At 41.7% G+C, this 22,176-nt stretch overlaps 1 protein-coding gene across 1 annotated transcript in view; it reads right to left on the reverse strand.

Annotated features, from left to right (window-relative positions):
- The window catches only part of LOC128652783 (ICOS ligand), a 238,756-nt gene that overhangs the window by 16,444 nt on the left and 200,136 nt on the right, over nucleotides 1-22,176 (reverse strand). The window contains exon 4 of the mRNA XM_053705714.1: nucleotides 981-1,265. Coding sequence (XP_053561689.1) covers nucleotides 981-1,265 — 285 coding nt within the window. The remainder of the gene's footprint in view (nucleotides 1-980; nucleotides 1,266-22,176) is intronic.

The raw sequence follows: 22,176 nt of genomic DNA on the forward strand, positions 1-22,176 counted from the left end.
TTTTTGCTGTTTTTAAGCATTATTAAAAGTAACAAGAAGCTTTGTCTGGATTAACTTTTTGTTACATGCTGTACTTCGTTTTTCAGACATGGCTTCGGTGTAATATGTCATGTGTTGTTGTTCATCTGACATTGTATTAACCTAATTTTAAGACAAGATGCTTTTTATTATGTCCTGATACGTAAAACCATAGAATACAAAGAGGCTGTACTTTCTTTTTCCCATGACTGTCTAACAATCCCTATAAAACCTCCTATTGTATCTCCTTATAACCTTCCCTCCTTTAGCACCATATAACCCTCCCCATAACTCATAATATTGCGCAATATAACCCTACCCATAACTCATAATATTGCGCAATATAACCCTCCCTATAACTCATAATATTGCGCAATATAACCCTCCCTATAACTCATAATATTGCGCAATATAACCCTCCCCATAACTCCTCCTATTGCGCCATATAACCCTCCCCATAACTCCTCCTATTGCACCATATAACCCTCCCCATAACTCCTCCTATTGCGCCATATAACCCTCCCCATAACTCCTCCTATTGCACCATATAACCCTCCCTATAACTCCTCCTATTGCACCATATAACCCTCCCTATAACTCCTCCTATTGCACCATATAACCCTCCCTATAACTCCTCCTATTGCACCATATAACCCTCCCTATAACTCCTCCTATTGCGCCATATAACCCTCCCTATAACTCCTCCTATTGCGCCATATAACCCTCCCTATAACTCCTCCTATTGCGCCATATAACCCTCCCTATAACTCCTCCTATTGCGCCATATAACCCTCCCTATAACTCCTCCTATTGCACCATATAACCCTCCCTATAACTCCTCCTGTTGCACCATTTAACCCTCCCTATAACTCCTCCTGTTGCACCATATAACCCTTCTGATAATTCATATATTTGTGTATGAAGTATACAAGATATTTATGTGCCACATAAAAGTTACATACAGTTTAGAGAGGTGACATTGTCTTGTGCGTCGGTCACTCTGCAGGTCACATTGTAGGTAGAAGTGACATTAAGGCACATGGTGCTAGTGACAGAGATAACGGTCCCGTGCTTCTCATGCATACTGTGTATTCTTCCCTCATACATGGGGGATCCGTCAGTAGAATTCAGCCATGTCACATTTGGGATAAATAAGCCACCATGAGACCTACAGGTCATTGTCACCTCCTGGCCATATTTTACTTTCCCGGTCACAGAGCTGGTCACTGATGGGATGTTAAAGCCAGCTGCAAAGAAACACACATTTGTAGTCATCAATGACAGGACGACATGCGGGAAGGTCTCTGAGGCAGAATATCTAGGATTAGTGCTCAGTGACAGTGTGTGATACTGCAGCACGTGTGTGTATGTGACAGGGTGTGATACTGCAGCACGTGTGTGTGACAGGGTGTGATACTGCAGCACGTGTGTATATGTGACAGGGTGTGATACTGCAGCACGTGTGTATATGTGACAGGGTGTGATACTGCAGCACGTGTGTATATGTGACAGTGTGTGATACTGCAGCACGTGTGTGTATGTGACAGTGTGTGATACTGCAGCACGTGTGTGTATGTGACAGGGTGTGATACTGCAGCACGTGTGTGTATGTGACAGGGTGTGATGCTGCAGCACGTGTGTGTATGTGACAGTGTGTGATGCTGCAGCACGTGTGTGTGTGTGACAGGGTGTGATGCTGCAGCACGTGTGTGTATGTGACAGGGTGAGATACTGCAGCACGTGTGTGTATGTGACAGGGTGAGATACTGCAGCACGTGTGTGTATGTGACAGGGTGTGATACTGCAGCACGTGTGTGTATGTGACAGGGTGAGATACTGCAGCACGTGTGTGTATGTGACAGGGTGTGATACTGCAGCACGTGTGTGTATGTGACAGTGTGTGATGCTGCAGCACGTGTGTGTGTGTGACAGGGTGTGATGCTGCAGCACGTGTGTGTGTGTGACAGGGTGTGATGCTGCAGCACGTGTGTGTATGTGACAGGGTGAGATACTGCAGCACGTGTGTGTATGTGACAGGGTGTGATACTGCAGCACGTGTGTGTATGTGACAGGGTGAGATACTGCAGCACGTGTGTGTATGTGACAGGGTGTGATACTGCAGCACGTGTGTGTATGTGACAGTGTGTGATGCTGCAGCACGTGTGTGTGTGTGACAGGGTGTGATGCTGCAGCACGTGTGTGTGTGTGACAGGGTGTGATGCTGCAGCACGTGTGTGTGTGTGTGACAGGGTGTGATACTGCAGCACGTGTGTATGTGACAGTGTGTGATACTGCAGCACGTGTGTGTGTGTGACAGTGTGTGATACTGCAGCACGTGTGTGTGACAGGGTGTGATACTGCAGCACGTGTGTGTGACAGGGTGTGATACTGCAGCACGTGTGTGTGTGACAGGGTGTGATACTGCAGCACGTGTGTGTGTGTGACAGGGTGTGATACTGCAGCACGTGTGTATGTGACAGTGTGTGATACTGCAGCACGTGTGTGTGTGTGACAGTGTGTGATACTGCAGCACGTGTGTGTGACAGGGTGTGATACTGCAGCACGTGTGTGTGACAGGGTGTGATACTGCAGCACGTGTGTGTGTGACAGGGTGTGATACTGCAGCACGTGTGTGTGTGTGACAGGGTGTGATACTGCAGCACGTGTGTGTGTGTGACAGTGTGTGATACTGCAGCACGTGTGTGTGACAGGGTGTGATACTGCAGCACGTGTGTGTGACAGGGTGTGATACTGCAGCACGTGTGTGTGTGTGACAGGGTGTGATACTGCAGCACGTGTGTGTGTGTGACAGGGTGTGATACTGCAGCACGTGTGTGTGTGTGACAGGGTGTGATACTGCAGCACGTGTGTGTGTGTGACAGGGTGTGATACTGCAGCACGTGTGTGTGTGTGACAGGGTGAGATACTGCAGCACGTGTGTGTGTGTGACAGGGTGAGATACTGCAGCACGTGTGTGTGTGACAGGGTGTGATACTGCAGCACGTGTGTGTGTGACAGGGTGTGATACTGCAGCACGTGTGTGTGTGACAGGGTGAGATACTGCAGCACGTGTGTGTATGTGACAGTGTGTGATACTGCAGCACGTGTGTGTATGTGACAGTGTGTGATACTGCAGCACGTGTGTGTGTGTGACAGGGTGTGATACTGCAGCACGTGTGTGTGTGTGTGACAGGGTGTGATACTGCAGCACGTGTGTGTGTGTGTGTGACAGGGTGTGATACTGCAGCACGTGTGTGTGTGTGTGTGACAGGGTGTGATACTGCAGCACGTGTGTGTGTGTGACAGTGTGTTATACTGCAGCACGTGTGTGTGTGTGTGTGACAGGGTGTGATACTGCAGCACGTGTGTGTGTGTGTGTGTGACAGGGTGAGATACTGCAGCACGTGTGTGTGTGTGTGTGACAGTGTGTGATACTGCAGCACGTGTGTATATGTGACAGTGTGTTATACTGCAGCACGTGTGTGTATGTGACAGGGTGTGATACTGCAGCACGTGTGTGTGTGTGACAAGGTGTGATACTGCAGCACGTGCTACATATGTCTCACATTAGAGGCTTTGATTAATAGGATATATATATATATATATACACATACATACATACATACATATTGGGTTCTCCGAAGAGAGAAGCGCTCTACCAGGAACGAACAACAGCTCATTAGCTAGTTCTATGGCGATTTACCACCCGGAAGCAGCCTCTTGTTCGTTCCTGGTAGAGCGCTTCTCTCTTCGGAGAACCCAATATGCAAATTATAAATCACCCTGGGGAGGTCTCCCTATGGGTGATGGGGGAAACCAGACGTGGACTCCATGCCCAGTGTGCCTAGAGGAATGTGACTGCACCTCACTGACGAGGCCCATAGGAGGCCGAAACGATCGTCTGGGGTTGTCATGTTCTTTGTTCATAGGAGAATTGCCTGGTATTTCGGGGCTGGACTGACCTTGCATGGCGGGATCAGACTGATACACTTCAGGGAAGTTTTCCTCTGTGAAAAGCACACTGGTGTTAAAAGAGGCTGCTTCCGGGTGGTAAATCGCCATAGAACTAGCTGATGAGCTGTTGTTCCTTCCTGGTAGAGCACTTCTCTCTTCGGAGAACCCAATATGTGTGTATATATATGTGTGTGTATATATATATATATATATATATATATATATATATCACCTCATCACTCCACTTCGAAAAGTATTTATCACGTCATATAATAATCACAGCATTATAGAAGAAATATATTTAACACCATAGTTTCACATGTATATTTGACACTTGAATGTGATAACATCTGGTTCTGCCACTCTATATATGGCTAATAAGTATAAGATAAATATATAGTACTATCATTAAGAATATATTAATAAGTAGCCCAGTACCAGTGGTATCCCAATATCACGTATTTTATTTACTGATCCAATCATTGTACACCAGTCAATTCATTTGATCGAGCACTATCACACATACCAATGTAGTTCATTGGTATCATTATAAATATTTAATTATTTTTTGCAATTTGTATTTCTATTTTCATTATTACTCATTTTTTAAATTTAGCACAAATATTAAGAGAACCCATTAACAATCACAATTCGGTAATATCATGGATAACCCTAAATAATCTAAAATATACAGCCCAAAGCAATTGAGATATATAATCTTACACATTAATACTTTAGCGAAACTGTATGACTCAAAGAAATAACAAATTCCATTTATAAGTTAATCCTTTCTTGGATAGTGCTTCCCTGAAATAACATATCAGTAATAATACACTGACTAAAAAAATATCATCCCAATAACAATAGGTAACAATAGGTAAAAGGATGCCTAGGATGATAGACGGATTGGAAAAATCGTGACATCATACTATCGGAATCTCACAAGATTTTACGGCTAGAAATCCCATTGAGGATGACGCACCTTATCCTTTTTAACAAGCAGTTTGGCAAAACATGTCAAGGGCGGGAGGGAGTTGTTTGGGGCTCCTATTAGTATTTTAACTTAGTTATAGTACCGCTGTATGCACGCTGACTGCTTATGGGTAGTTTTATTTCATAACAAGCACGGTGCTGGAATTGTTATAGTACCGCTGTATGCACGCTGACTGCCTATGGGTAGTTTGATTTAATAACAAGCACGGTACTGGAATTGTTATAGTACCGCTGTATGCACGCTGACTGCTTATGGGTAGTTTTATTTCATAACAAGCACGGTGCTGGAATTGTTATAGTACCGCTGTATGCACGCTGACTGCTTATGGGTAGTTTGATTTCATAACAAGCACGGTGCTGGAATTGTTATAGTACCGCTGTATGCACGCTGACTGCCTATGGGTAGTTTGATTTAATAACAAGCATGGTACTGGAATTGTTATAGTACTGCTGTATGCACGCTGACTGCCTATGGGTAGTTTGATTTAATAACAAGCACAGTGCTGGAATTGTTATAGTACCGCTGTATGCACGCTGACTGCTTATGGGTAGTTTTATTTCATAACAAGCACGGTACTGGAATTGTTATAGTACCGCTGTATGCTAGCTGACTGCCTATGGGTAGTTTGATTTAATAACAAGCACGGTGCTGGAATTGTTATAGTACCGCTGTATGCACGCTGACTGCCTATGGGTAGTTTGATTTAATAACAAGCAAGGTACTGGAATTGTTATAGAACCGCTGTATGCACGCTGACTGCTTATGGGTAGTTTGATTTCATAACAAGCACGGTGCTGGAATTGTTATAGTACCGCTGTATGCACGCTGACTGCCTATGGGTAGTTTGATTTAATAACAAGCACGGTGCTGGAATTGTTATAGTACCGCTGTATGCACGCTGACTGCCTATGGGTAGTTTGATTTAATAACAAGCACGGTACTGGAATTGTTATAGTACCGCTGTATGCTAGCTGACTGCCTATGGGTAGTTTGATTTAATAACAAGCACGGTGCTGGAATTGTTATAGTACCGCTGTATGCACGCTGACTGCCTATGGGTAGTTTGATTTAATAACAAGCAAGGTACTGGAATTGTTATAGTACCGCTGTATGCACGCTGACTGCTTATGGGTAGTTTGATTTAATAACAAGCATGGTGCTGGAATTGTTATAGTACCGCTGTATGCACGCTGACTGCTTATGGGTAGCTTGATTTAATAACAAGCACGGTACTGGAATTGTTATAGTACCGCTGTATGCACGCTGACTGCTTATGGGTAGTTTTATTTCATAACAAGCACGGTGCCTATGGGTAGTTTGATTTAATAACAAGCACGGTACTGGAATTGTTATAGTACCGCTGTATGCACGCTGACTGCTTATGGGTAGTTTGATTTCATAACAAGCACGGTGCTGGAATTGTTATAGTACCGCTGTATGCACGCTGACTGCTTATGGGTAGTTTGATTTCATAACAAGCACGGTGCTGGAATTGTTATAGTACCGCTGTATGCACGCTGACTGCCTATGGGTAGTTTGATTTAATAACAAGCAAGGTACTGGAATTGTTATAGTACCGCTGTATGCACGCTGACTGCTTATGGGTAGTTTTATTTCATAACAAGCACGGTGCTGGAATTGTTATAGTACCGCTGTATGCATGCTGACTGCTTATGGGTAGTTTTATTTCATAACAAGCACGGTGCTGGAATTGTTATAGTACCGCTGTATGCACGCTGACTGCTTATGGGTAGTTTGATTTCATAACAAGTACGGTGCTGGAATTGTTATAGTACCGCTGTATGCACGCTGACTGCCTATGGGTAGTTTGATTTAATAACAAGCACGGTGCCTATGGGTAGTTTGATTTAATAACAAGCACGGTACTGGAATTGTTATAGTACCGCTGTATGCACGCTGACTGCTTATGGGTAGTTTGATTTCATAACAAGCACGGTGCTGGAATTGTTATAGTACCGCTGTATGCACGCTGACTGCTTATGGGTAGTTTGATTTCATAACAAGCACGGTGCTGGAATTGTTATAGTACCGCTGTATGCACGCTGACTGCCTATGGGTAGTTTGATTTAATAACAAGCAAGGTACTGGAATTGTTATAGTACCGCTGTATGCACGCTGACTGCTTATGGGTAGTTTTATTTCATAACAAGCACGGTGCTGGAATTGTTATAGTACCGCTGTATGCACGCTGACTGCTTATGGGTAGTTTTATTTCATAACAAGCACGGTGCTGGAATTGTTATAGTACCGCTGTATGCACGCTGACTGCTTATGGGTAGTTTGATTTAATAACAAGCAAGGTACTGGAATTGTTATAGTACCGCTGTATGCACGCTGACTGCTTATGGGTAGTTTTATTTCATAACAAGCACGGTGCTGGAATTGTTATAGTACCGCTGTATGCACGCTGACTGCTTATGGGTAGTTTTATTTCATAACAAGCACGGTGCTGGAATTGTTATAGTACCGCTGTATGCACGCTGACTGCCTATGGGTAGTTTGATTTAATAACAAGCATGGTACTGGAATTGTTATAGTACCGCTGTATGCACGCTGACTGCCTATGGGTAGTTTTATTTCATAACAAGCACGGTGCTGGAATTGTTATAGTACCGCTGTATGCACGCTGACTGCTTATGGGTAGTTTTATTTCATAACAAGCACGGTGCTGGAATTGTTATAGTACCGCTGTATGCACGCTGACTGCCTATTGGTAGTTTGATTTAATAACAAGCACGGTACTGGAATTGTTATAGTACCGCTGTATGCACGCTGACTGCCTATGGGTAGTTTGATTTAATAACAAGCACGGTACTGGAATTGTTATAGTACCGCTGTATGCACGCTGACTGCCTATGGGTAGTTTGATTTAACCCCTTAACGACACGAGTCGTACAGGGTACGTCGCACACAACCTGGTCTTTAAAGACCAGCGACGTACCCTGTACGACTTTGGGGATTAAAGCGGCTGGAATCGATCCTGATCGCTTCCAGCCGCTTTACGGTTATTGCAGTGATGCCTCGATATCGAGGCATCCTGCAATAACATTTTTCCCCCATCCGATGCAGAGAGAGCCACTCTGTGGCCCTCTCTGCACCGGCATCGATGGCCGCAATCGTTGGTGGGTGGGAGCTGACCGTGGGAGGCGGGTGGGCGGCCATCGGTGACAAATTGAAGAGAGAGGGGGCGAGATCGGGGGCGGGGTTGTTGGGCGCGCGCACGGGGGCCGACGGGTGGGCGCGTGCACGGGGAGGGAGCGGGTGGGAACCGCTACACTACAGCAAAATAATTATATAAGACTGGCAGTAAGGGGAGATACAATCCCCAACAAAAATAAATTTAAGGGATCTGGGAGCGGGTGGGGGATTTGTCTGGGGGGGGGGGGGAAGCTACACTACAGAAAAAATGGAAAAAAAAACCCATTTGTATTTGCAAACAGGGTACTGGCAGACAGCTGCCAGTACCCAAGATGGCTCCCAGTAAGGTAGAGGTGGAGGGTTAGAGAGCTGTTTGGGGGGGGGGGATCAGGGAGGTTGGGGGCTAAGGGGGGATCCTACACAGCTGCATATGTAAATATGCTTTACAATTTTTTTTTAAATTTTAAATATACCTTTTATTTTAGTACTGGCAGACTTTCTGCCAGTACTTAAGATGGCGGGGACAATTGTGGGATGGGGGAGGGAAGAGAGCTATTTGGGAGGGATCCTGGGGTGTGATGTGTCAGGTGGGAGGCTGATCTCTACGCTAAAGCTAAAATTAACCCTGCAAGCTCCCTACAAATGACCTAATTAACCCCTGCACTGCTGGGCATAATACACGTGTTGGTGCGCAGCAGCATTTAGCGGCCTTATAATTACCAAAAAGCAACGCCAAAGCCATATATGTCTGCTATTTATGAACAAAGGGGATCCCAGAGAAACATTTACAATCATTTATGCCATAATTGCAAAAGTTATTTGTAAATAATTTCAGTGAGAAACCTAAAATTGTGAAAAATTTTACGTTTTTTTTTAATTTGATCGCATTTAGCGGTGAAATGGTAGCATGAAATATACCAAGATGGGCCTAGATCAATACTTGGGGTTGTCTACTACACTACACTAAAGCTAAAATTAACCCTAGATGCTCCCTACATGCTCCCTAATTAACCCCTTCACTGCTGGGCATAATACACGTGTGATGCGCAGTGGCATTTAGGGGCCTTATAATTACCAAAAAGCAACGCCAAAGCCATATATGTCTGCTATTTTTGAACAAAGGGGATCCCAGAGAAGCATTTACAACCATTTATGCCATAATTGCACAAGTTGTTTGTAAATAATTTCAGTGAGAAACCTAAAGTTTGTGAAAATATTTGGGAAAAAGTGAACAATTTTTTTTATTTGATTGCATTTGGTGGTGAAATGGTGGCATGAAATATACCAAAATGGACCTAGATCAATACTTTGGGATGTCTTCTAAAAAAAAATATATACATGTCAAGGGTTAATCAGGGATTCCTGACAGATATCAGTGTCCCAATGTAACTAGCGCTAATTTTGAAAAAAAAAAATGGTTTGGAAATAGCAAAGTGCTACTTGTATTTATGGCCCTATAACTTGCAAAAAAAAAACCAAAGAACATGTAAACATTGGGTATTTCTAAACTCAGGACAAAATTTAGAAACTATTTAGCATGGGTGTTTTTTGGTGGTTGTAGATGTGTAACAGATTGTGGGGGTCAAAGTTAGAAAAAGTGTGTGGTTTTTCCATTTTTTCCTAATATTTTATAATTTTTTTAAAGTAAATGATAAGATATGATGAAAATAATGGTATCTTTAGAAAGTCCATTTAATGGTGAGAAAAACGGTATATAATATGTATGGGTACAGTAAATGAGTAAGAGAAAAATTACAGCTAAACACAAACACCGCAGAAATTTAAAAATAGCCCTGGTCCTTCAGGGAAAGAAATTGAAAAATGGCCGTGTCCTTAAGGGGTTAATAACAAGCACGGTACTGGAATTGTTATAGTACCACTGTATGCACGCTGACTGCTTATTGGTAGTTTGATTTAATAACAAGCACGGTGCTGGAATTGTTATAGTACCGCTGTATGCACGCTGACTGCTTATTGGTAGTTTGATTTAATAACAAGCACGGTACTAGAATTGTTATAGTACCGCTGTATGCACGCTGACTGCCTATGGGTAGTTTGATTAAATAACAAGCACGGTACTGGAATTGTTATAGTACCGCTGTATGCTAGCTGACTGCCTATGGGTAGTTTGATTTAATAACAAGCACGGTACTGGAATTGTTATAGTACCGCTGTATGCTAGCTGACTGCCTATGGGTAGTTTGATTTAATAACAAGCACGGTACTGGAATTGTTATAGTACCGCTGTATGCACGCTGACTGCTTATGGGTAGTTTGATTTAATAACAAGCACAGTACTGGAATTGTTATAGTACCGCTGTATGCACGCTGACTGCCTATGGGTAGTTTGATTTAATAACAAGCACGGTACTGGAATTGTTATAGTACCGCTGTTTGCATGATGACTGCCTATGGGTAGTTTGATTTAATAACAAGCATGGTACTGGAATTGTTATAGTACCGCTGTATGCACGCTGACTGCCTATGGGTAGTTTGATTTAATAACAAGCACGGTACTGGAATTGTTATAGTACCGCTGTATGCTAGCTGACTGCCTATGGGTAGTTTGATTTAATAACAAGCACGGTACTGGAATTGTTATAGTACCGCTGTATGCACGCTGACTGCCTATGGGTAGTTTGATTTAATAACAAGCACGGTACTGGAATTGTTATAGTACCGCTGTTTGCATGCTGACTGCCTATGGGTAGTTTGATTTAATAGCAAGCACGGTACTGGAATTGTTATAGTACCGCTGTATGCACGCTGACTGCTTATGGGTAGTTTTATTTCATAACAAGCACGGTACTGGAATTGTTATAGTACCGCTGTATGCACGCTGACTGCTTATGGGTAGTTTGATTTAATAACAAGCACGGTACTGGAATTGTTATAGTACCGCTGTATGCACGCTGACTGCCTATGGGTAGTTTGATTTAATAACAAGCACAGTACTGGAATTGTTATAGTACCGCTGTATGCACGCTGACTGCGTATTGGTAGTTTGATTTAATAACAAGCACGGTACTGGAATTGTTATAGTACCGCTGTATGCTAGCTGACTGCCTATGGGTAGTTTGATTTAATAACAAGCACGGTAATGGAATTGTTATAGTGCCGCTGTATGCACGCTGACTGCGTATTGGTAGTTTGATTTAATAACAAGCACGGTACTGGAATTGTTATAGTACCGCTGTATGCTAGCTGACTGCCTATGGGTAGTTTGATTTAATAACAAGCACGGTACTGGAATTGTTATAGTACCGCTGTATGCACGCTGACTGCGTATTGGTAGTTTGATTTAATAACAAGCACGGTACTGGAATTGTTATAGTACCGCTGTATGCACGCTGACTGCCTATTGGTAGTTTGATTTAACCCCTTAACGACACGAGTCGTACAGGGTACGTCGCACACAACCTGGTCTTTAAAGACCAGCGACGTACCCTGTCCGACTTTGGGGATTAAAGCGGCTGGAATCGATCCTGATCGCTTCCAGCCGCTTTACGGTTATTGCAGTGATGCCTCGATATCGAGGCATCCTGCAATAACATTTTTCCCCCATCCGATGTAGAGAGAGCCACTCTGTGGCCCTCTCTGCACCGGCATCGATGGCCGCAATCGTTGGTGGGTGGGAGCTGACCGTGGGCGGCCATCGGTGACAAATTGAAGAGAGTTGGGGGCGGGGTTGTTGGGCGCGCGCACGGGGGCCGGCGGGTGGGTGCGTGCACGGGGAGGGAGCGGGTGGGAACCGCTACACTACAGCAAAATAATTATATAAGACTGGCAGTAAGGGGGGATACAATCCCCAACAAAAATAAATCTAAGGGATCTGGGAGCGGGTGGGGGATTTGTCTGTGGGGTGGGGGGGGAAGCTACACTACAGAAAAAATGGGAAAAAAATAAAAAAAACCTAAAAAAATCCCATTTGTATTTGCAAACAGGGTACTGGCAGACAGCTGCCAGTACCCAAGATGGCTCCCAGTAAGGTAGAGGTGGAGGGTTAGAGAGCTGTTTGGGGGGGGGGGGGGGGGGTCAGGGAGGTTGGGGGCTAAGGGGGGATCCTACACAGCTGCATATGTAAATATGCTTTACAATTTTTTTTTAAATTTTAAATATACCTTTTATTTTAGCACTGGCAGACTTTCTCCCAGTACTTAAGATGGCGGGGACAATTGTGGGATGGGGGAGGGAAGAGAGCTATTTGGGAGGGATCCTGGGGTGTGATGTGTCAGGTGGGAGGCTGATCTCTACGCTAAAGCTAAAATTAACCCTGCAAGCTCCCTACAAATGACCTAATTAACCCCTGCACTGCTGGGCATAATACACGTGTGGTGCGCAGTGGCATTTAGCGGCCTTATAATTACCAAAAAGCAGCGCCAAAGCCATATATGTCTGCTATTTCTGAACAAAGGGGATCCCAGAGAAGCATTTACAATCATTTATGCCATAATTGCAAAAGTTGTTTGTAAATAATTTCAGTGAGAAACCTAAAATTGTGAAAAATTTTACGTTTTTTTTAATTTGATCGCATTTAGCGGTGAAATGGTAGCATGAAATATACCAAGATGGGCCTAGATCAATACTTGGGGTTGTCTACTACACTAAAGCTAAAATTAACCCTAGATGCTCCCTACATCCTCCCTAATTAACCCCTTCACTGCTGGGCATAATACACGTGTGATGCGCAGTGGCATTTAGCGGCCTTATAATTAACAAAAAGCAACGCCAAAGCCATATATGTCTGCTATTTTTGAACAAAGGGGATCCCAGAGAAGCATTTACAACCATTTATGCCATAATTGCACAAGTTGTTTGTAAATAATTTCAGTGAGAAACCTAAAGTTTGTGAAAATATTTGGGAAAAAGTGAACATTTTTTTTTTATTTGATTGCATTTGGTGGTGAAACGGTGGCATGAAATATACCAAAATGGACCTAGATCAATACTTTGGGATGTCTTCTAAAAAAAAATATATACATGTCAAGGGTTAATCAGGGATTCCTGACAGATATCAGTGTCCCAATGTAACTAGCGCTAATTTTGAAAAAAAAATGGTTTGGAAATAGCAAAGTGCTACTTGTATTTATGGCCCTATAACTTGCAAAAAAAGCAAAGAACATGTAAACATTGGGTATTTCTAAACTCAGGACAAAATTTAGAAACTATTTAGCATGGGTGTTTTTTGGTGGTTGTAGATGTGTAACAGATTGTGGGGGTCAAAGTGTTTTTTTTCATTTTTTCCTAATATTTTATAAATTTTTTAAAGTAAATGATAAGATATGATGAAAATAATGGTATCTTTAGAAAGTCCATTTAATGGCGAGAAAAACGGTATATAATATGTATGGGTACAGTAAATGAGTAAGAGGAAAATTACAGCTAAACACAAACACCGCAGAAATTTAAAAATAGCCCTGGTCCTTCAGGGAAAGAAATTGAAAAATGGCCGTGTCCTTAAGGGGTTAATAACAAGCACGGTACTGGAATTGTTATAGTACCACTGTATGCACGCTGACTGCCTATTGGTAGTTTAATTTAATAACAAGCACGGTACTGGAATTGTTATAGTACAGCTGTATGCACGCTGACTGCCTATTGGTAGTTTGATTTAATAACAAGCATGGTACTGGAATTGTTATAGTACCGCTGTTTGCACGCTGACTGCCTATGGGTAGTTTGATTTAATAGCAAGCACGGTACTGGAATTGTTATAGTACCGCTGTATGCACGCTGACTGCTTATTGGTAGTTTGATTTAATAACAAGCATGGTACTGGAATTGTTATAGTACCGCTGTATGCACGCTGACTGCTTATGGGTAGTTTGATTTAATAACAAGCACAGTACTGGAATTGTTATAGTACCGCTGTATGCACGCTGACTGCCTATGGGTAGTTTGATTTAATAACAAGCACGGTGCTGGAATTGTTATAGTACCGCTGTATGCACGCTGACTGCCTATGGGTAGTTTGATTTAATAACAAGCACGGTACTGGAATTGTTATAGTACCGCTGTATGCTAGCTGACTGCCTATGGGTAGTTTGATTTAATAACAAGCACGGTACTGGAATTGTTATAGTACCGCTGTATGCACGCTGACTGCTTATTGGTAGTTTGATTTAATAACAAGCACGGTTCTGGAATTGTTATAGTACCGCTGTATGCACGCTGACTGCCTATGGGTAGTTTGATTTAATAACAAGCACGGTACTGGAATTGTTATAGTACCGCTGTATGCACGCTGACTGCCTATGGGTAGTTTGATTTAATAACAAGCACGGTACTGGAATTGTTATAGTACCGCTGTATGCACGCTGACTGCCTATGGGTAGTTTGATTTAATAACAAGTACAGTACTGGAATTGTTATAGTACCGCTGTATGCACGCTGACTGCCTATGGGTAGTTTGATTTAATAACAAGCACGGTACTGGAATTGTTATAGTACCGCTGTATGCACGCTGACTGCTTATTGGTAGTTTGATTTAATAAGCACAGTACTGGAATTGTTATAGTACCGCTGTATGCACGCTGACTGCCTATGGGTAGTTTGATTTAATAACAAGCACGGTACTGGAATTGTTATAGTACCGCTGTATGCACGCTGACTGCTTATGGGTAGTTTTATTTCATAACAAGCACGGTACTGGAATTGTTATAGTACCGCTGTATGCTAGCTGACTGCCTATGGGTAGTTTTATTTCATAACAAAAACGGTACTGGAATTGTTATAGTACCGCTGTATGCACGCTGACTGCTTATGGGTAGATTGATTTAATAAGCACAGTACTGGAATTGTTATAGTACCGCTGTATGCACGCTGACTGCCTATGGGTAGTTTGATTTAATAAGCACGGTACTGGAATTGTTATAGTACCGCTGTATGCACGCTGACTGCTTATTGGTAGTTTGATTTAATAACAAGCACGGTACTGGAATTGTTATAGTACCGCTGTATGCACGCTGACTGCTTATGGGTAGTTTGATTTAATAAGCACAGTACTGGAATTGTTATAGTACCGCTGTATGCACGCTGACTGCCTATGGGTAGTTTTATTTCATAACAAGCACGGTGCTGGAATTGTTATAGTACCGCTGTATGCTAGCTGACTGCCTATGGGTAGTTTGATTTAATAAGCACGGTACTGGAATTGTTATAGTACCGCTGTATGCACGCTGACTGCCTATGGGTAGTTTGATTTAATAAGCACGGTACTGGAATTGTTATAGTACCGCTGTATGCACGCTGACTGCTTATTGGTAGTTTGATTTAATAACAAGCACGGTACTGGAATTGTTATAGTACCGCTGTATGCACGCTGACTGCTTATGGGTAGTTTGATTTAATAAGCACAGTACTGGAATTGTTATAGTACCGCTGTATGCACGCTGACTGCCTATGGGTAGTTTTATTTCATAACAAGCACGGTGCTGGAATTGTTATAGTACCGCTGTATGCTAGCTGACTGCCTATGGGTAGTTTGATTTAATAAGCACGGTACTGGAATTGTTATAGTACCGCTGTATGCACGCTGACTGCCTATGGGTAGTTTGATTTAATAAGCACGGTACTGGAATTGTTATAGTACCGCTGTATGCACGCTGACTGCTTATTGGTAGTTTGATTTAATAACAAGCACGGTGCTGGAATTGTTATAGTACCGCTGTATGCACGCTGACTGCCTATGGGTAGTTTTATTTCATAACAAGCATGGTACTGGAATTGTTATAGTACCGCTGTATGCACGCTGACTGCCTATGGGTAGTTTGATTTAATAACAAGCACGGTACTGGAATTGTTATAGTACCGCTGTATGCACGCTGACTGCTTATTGGTAGTTTGATTTAATAACAAGCACGGTACTGGAATTGTTATAGTACCGCTGTATGCACGCTGACTGCGTATTGGTAGTTTGATTTAATAACAAGCACGGTACTGGAATTGTTATAGTACCGCTGTATGCACGCTGACTGCCTATGGGTAGTTTGATTTAATAACAAGCACGGTACTGGAATTGTTATGGTACCGCTGTATGCACGCTGACTGCCTATTGGTAGTTTGATTTAATAACAAGCACGGTACTGGAATTGTAATAGTACCGCTGTATGCACGCTGACTGCTTATTGGTAGTTTGATTTAATAAACACGGTACTGGAATTGTAATAGTACCTCTGCTTCTATCCTTAAAGGGCCATAATACCCAAATGTTTAAACACTTGAAAGTGATGCAGCATAGCTGTAAAAAGCTGACTAGAAAATATCACCTGAACATCTCTATGTAAAAAAGAAAGATATTTTACCTCAAAAAATCCTCAGTAGCCACCTCCCATTCTAAAGGATTTCTAAGCAGCATATTGGTGTGTCTGTCCCGGGACAACTGAAGGGATGAGCATCGTGAACTCTCATATTATTTCACCAATCAGGTAAAGGAAGCTTACTATGAAATCTCATGAGAGTTAAGTCAAATCTCATGAGATCACAGTAAGAGTTCATGACCTCAGCACTGCTGATGCTGATTGGCTGCTGTTCATTTCTTCATTTTTTTAATTTTTTTACCTGCAGCTGAGTATAACTTTTTACACAGAACTTACTCTGCTGAGCTGAGGAAATTGTGAGGTAAAATATCTTCCTTTTTTACATAGAGATGCTCAGGTGATATTTTCCTGTCAGCTTTTTACAGTTATACTGCATCAGTTTCAAGTGATTTAGCATATGAGTATTATGTCCCTTTAATACTACGATATTTCTGTACTAGTAATAGTCCTCATCTGTATTGATATTACAGTCCTTTAAGGTAATCTGTAACATACTATTTATTATGTGTTAATTACACGGCAATCTTATATATGATAATAGTTCGGATTCTACCTAGTGAACACACAATATATAAGTAAGGTTCTTCACTGAAATATCACTGCTACCATTAAGTGCAGAACAGCAATGCATTTCCACTACAGCACACACCTTATTAACCCTTAGGGTTGGTTCTGCGAGCTCCGGCAGCTACTGGTTAAGAATGCTATTGCTAATAGGATCCAATAGCTGTTGCTACATAAGTATCCTTATTCCCAGTAATGTGTGATTGATACAAATTCACCTTCCTCTAAGTTGCAATATTGCTGCCGTTATAAGTTTAAACACTGGCTATAATGTTATTATAACTGTGAGAGATTTGATCAATTTATTCAGCACCTTTAATAGCATAACACGCACGGTGAAGCCGATATTTATTCTAATATATAGATCTATGGTCACGGCACTTCTACTTTTAAGACCCAATTTAAATGTTTGATTTAATAAAGATGATTATTTTATTTAAGTCCGTTAAATGTGGTTACACCAAGCACTATTTACATCACACTTTTTCTCTGTGGAATCAAGCGAGCGCTAGATTTGTATTGTTTGTGCACAGAGGATCCCCTTACCCAGCAAGTGTTTATGTATACTGTACATATTAGACACACGCATATATATATATAACCCTTTTAAACCATTTTTTTTCTCAATATTAAACATTTTTTTTTTACTTAAAATGTATATTTTTATTTGAATGCGTTTTGCTTTTATTTGAATGTGTTTTGCTTTTATTTGAATGGGTTTTGCTTTTATTTGAATGGGTTTTGCTTTTATTTGAATGGGTTTTGCTATTATTTGAATGTGTTTTGCTTGTGTTTGAATGTGTTTTGCTTGTGTTTGAATGTGTTTTGCTTGTGTTTTGATGAACTTTTATTTTACCATTACACTTTACTTCAGGTCTCAGGTCGGTTTGTTCTTCTGGTGCTATTTTGGCTTTCGCTCGAGCACAGCCCATAACTCTCAGCTTGAGTGATATTTAGCGCAGTCGCAATCTCCTATGAAAGTACAGGATGCGCTACAATGATTCAGCTGCTCTAAACCTTCTGTACCATGAACTTGTCATGTTAACGCTATCCAGTGATATTAACATTAGCGCTTGTAATCTAGGCCTATATTGTCACTGATTACCAGTATATAATGGGTACAATGTATACACCATATCAGTCTGAGTCTGTCTTAGCCCTGAGATCTGGGTATTTCATTAAAAAAAAGGTTAAAGCTTATTTTCTTTTTCTTTTGCTGCAACATGGCAGCTTGTTGTCGCTACTGCTGACCAATTAAGGAAGAAAAAGAACAAAATATCACCCAATAAAAACATCTCAAACATCACAAGCTTCCAAGGTGCAAGCCCCCTAGGAACCCAAATATAGCTCCTCCTCTGCCATGTGCTGTGGCTCCTCCTCTTTACCCAGTGAGATTTGACTGGTTATTTATTCTTCTAGGCTTAATCTGATTGGTTACATCATTACTGATGTTATAAAGCTGTGACCTCAGCATAGCGGCAGCTGGAAGCAAAACAACTACCATGATTTACATAAAGACCTTTTGCAAACCTCAGTGAAAGCTATAGCTGTCACTATTAACCCCTCAGCAATTCCTGACATTTTTTTTCTTCATTGCACATGATTTATATTTTGCATTTTTCTTGCAAAGGATAAATTGTTGAGAAATAATCTAAAAGTGTTTAATGTTCTTGTTCTTATGTAACCTTCACAAAAGACAAATCCCTGTATGCTCAGCATTGGTTGTTATAGAGAAGATTTATCGCTGATCCTTATTCCCATATCCGTATATTCCCAGGTAAAACCATTATTAGTAAATAATAAAGGGCTCCAAATGTATGCAATGACCTACATACAGATAGAAAGATAAATAGATACTAGATAGATGAATATAACAAAAAATGTGGTACTGCTATGGGGACCAAATTTGCACCTAGCTATGCAAACTTGTATATGGGCAAGTGGGAGGAAGAATTTCTCCTCACTAATGGCTGGTCAGCAAACTCCTCTTCAAAAGATATATTGACGACATTCTTATTATTTGGAATGGTGATTAAGAATCTCTAAATTACTTTGTTCGAAAAATTAATTTAAACACTCTCAATTTACAGTTCACATCTGAAATGAGCAAAGAAAAAAAATCACATTCCTTGATTTAGAAATAAGGACTGAAGGAGATAAAATAATTTCTAAAACCTTATTCAAACCTGTAGATTCAAACAATAATATACACAACACCAGCTGTCATCTTAGACATTGGAAAGATAACATTACAAAGGGCATTTTTTTCCGTCTATGAAGAAATTGTGATATATAGTCTGAAAATTCAGAACACTCACAAGCTTTAAAACAAAAGATTCTTCGATAGAGGTTATGTTATCAAAATTGAGGAAACCGGGGGGCGGAGCCTACAGCTGTTGCGGAAGGTCGTGTATATGAGGAGGTCCTGACTCTTACTTGGATATAACTATTATTCTCTCTTTTAAAAAAATAACTTTTGCACCTGACACCTTTGGGAAGGTGCCCTGAAGTTTCCCTGGAGGAGTTAGCGAGATAATATTATATAGACGGCTCATCCTATGTTCCTCAGCTTGATTGCATGGAAGCTGACCGCATGGCAAGCAGGCCTAATTTGTGACTCAGTTACTCTGTGCCGTCGAGGCTTCCGCACATACTACCCCCCCCCCCCGGGGATCTTGATGACTCTGGGTTAATAGCAGCATATTATTGCTGCCCTTATTTCTGTACAACATTGATCCCTGTAAGATCTAGATCTCTTCCACAATGGCGACCGGCACTCATGGTATGCTGTTGGAGATTGAGGCCCTTCTACAATCGCACTTTGAGGAAATCGCTAGAGTTTGGGATACTGAAGTGGAGAAGCTGCATTCTCTTACAAGATCTATCGCTTCTAAGACAAGTAAAAGTAACACGGTTGAGTCGCTTGGAGGCGAAAGCCAAAAAAAGCCAAGTACTATGCAGCAAGTTTTGGCATATCCGCCATTTAAGATCGCTGATACACATACCATTTCCATGTGTCCCGGAGGGGCTGTGGAGGCACAAAGGACACAATTAAGCAGAGCCACTGTGCAGATCATCCAGCCTGTCCCCCGCCACTACGAGAGATTACAAATGAATGCACAGGCACCTTGCCCTCCTAATACTACCATGAAAGAGACCTTTGAAAGTGAGCAGAATACTGAATTGCAGAACTGTAACAGCGAAGACAAACTTATCCCTGTCCTAAGCCCTGGGATTGAGCAGTGTGGTGTTGTGGGGGCAGTGGAAAGATCAGCACAGTACTTACCCAAAGATGTTGTCGCAACCCAGCGATCCCTATACAGCCATGCCCCAGACGCCAATGACACTACACTGCCGTTACCGGAGGTTGCCAGACAGCCTCATCTAGCCTGGCCGAGACGTGCCGGGGAGAGCGGTGGGCTCAATCGTAGTCTTGGCTTCCTAGGTCCTCCAGAGGCAGCGGATCCGCATGCGTGTAACGGACGGCATGTCCCGGCACTAACTCCTAAGTCGGAAAATGGAGCAGTGAGAAGCTCCCAACATTACTTTCAAGGTATCAAGGCCTGTCGCCCACCGGAGCGATAAGTGTGCTCTGTCATCTGCATCTTGCTGGGAGTGGTAGGCAGAGTACTTGCAGGGGGAACACGGCAGCATTTTTCTCCTGCCCTGGAAACTTATTTTGCGAGGTCAGCACCTTGGTCTTTGAGCGGAACGGAGTTGGGTAAGCTGAACAATCAGAATGACGAGCCGCTTCAGGCTCTGCATACCCCTACACCCATTGGACTTCAACATCCTGTTTGTCCCTTTATTCAGCAATAACTATGATATAGTGGGAACTTACCCCAAGTCACAGGATGACAAGGACGTTTCCTAGCCAAAACGGTTGTTGGTGCTCCCTTCCCCCATAAACTGCCCCATGGCTTTTGGACTTCCAGCAGGGCCCATTGACTCATGAACGCCATAGCTCTCTATTGCATTTACTTGAGATGCATGTCGTGTATACAATGGTTAAAGGGCTTATTAACGTGTAGTAACTGTCATGTCCATATGAGCTAATACCTAGTGAGCGCAGTTTTTCTGTTATAGATCGCTATAAGCCATTAAATTCATATATCCCCTTTATAGGTCCCACTCATTTTAGTAGAAGGGCTAGGAGTAATGAGATTTCAATATCCCTATAAATCTACCTAGGTTATAGTGTGTTGACCCGCTGATCTTAACGCATTAACTTTGCTGACTAAATTAACTGCTTAACCTTGCTGTCTTGTTACCTATATAGGTATTAATGCTAGTCACTCCACAAAGTTTACTCTTAGATGCGATCAAGTAGAACATAGTCTGAGAATTTGGGACCTCTATATATGTACCACCCCTATATACCCCCCCTTAATGATAGATATATTTTAAATTCTCTTTATATAGTTTAGGTGTTGGTGCCTCACTATTCATGTTATGTGGTCCACATAAAGCTAGTTGTCTAGTGATTTATATGCTCCATAGTACTTGCATGTCTATAACTTAACTTTTTGTTCTAATGTCCTGTTGCAATATAAAGTATTATCTGACCTCTGCACTCTACCATTAACTTTGTTACCTATAGTGCCTTTACTGCCGTTGCTATTATTTAGTTTGCAAAAACAGGGAATATGATGTATTATAAATCATGGCCCAAAAGTGGCCTTTGAGACTTATTAGCCCCCCTTCTCTATGTCACACGAATATGTATAGGTCCAAGAGTGGCCTTTTGTCTATTGGGGGAACCCTAAAATATAAAAGCGAGGTTTAATTTAGGTTTGTCTTATATACTTTACAGACACTGTTTTGTGTCCTTAAATACTGGACAATATTTTCTATTGGATGTTATTTTCTTGTATGTCATTATCATATTTAAATACTGGACAATATTTTCTATTGGATGTTATTTTCTTGTATGTCATTATCATATTTAAATACTGGACAATATTTTCTATTGGATGTTATTTTCTTGTATGTCATTATCATATTTTTTTTCTCATGGATTGTTTGTATTGTTTCTCTTGAAAACCTCAATAAAAACTTTAAATAAAAAAAAATAAAAAAAATTGAGGAAACCATTGCGATAGTATCCAGGAAAGAAACTAAAGATTTGTTGAAATACAAAGATTCAACCATAAGAAATGGTAATAAGAA

Source organism: Bombina bombina, chromosome 3, assembly GCF_027579735.1.
Source record: "Bombina bombina isolate aBomBom1 chromosome 3, aBomBom1.pri, whole genome shotgun sequence".
In the NCBI taxonomy this organism is placed as follows: domain Eukaryota; kingdom Metazoa; phylum Chordata; class Amphibia; order Anura; family Bombinatoridae; genus Bombina; species Bombina bombina.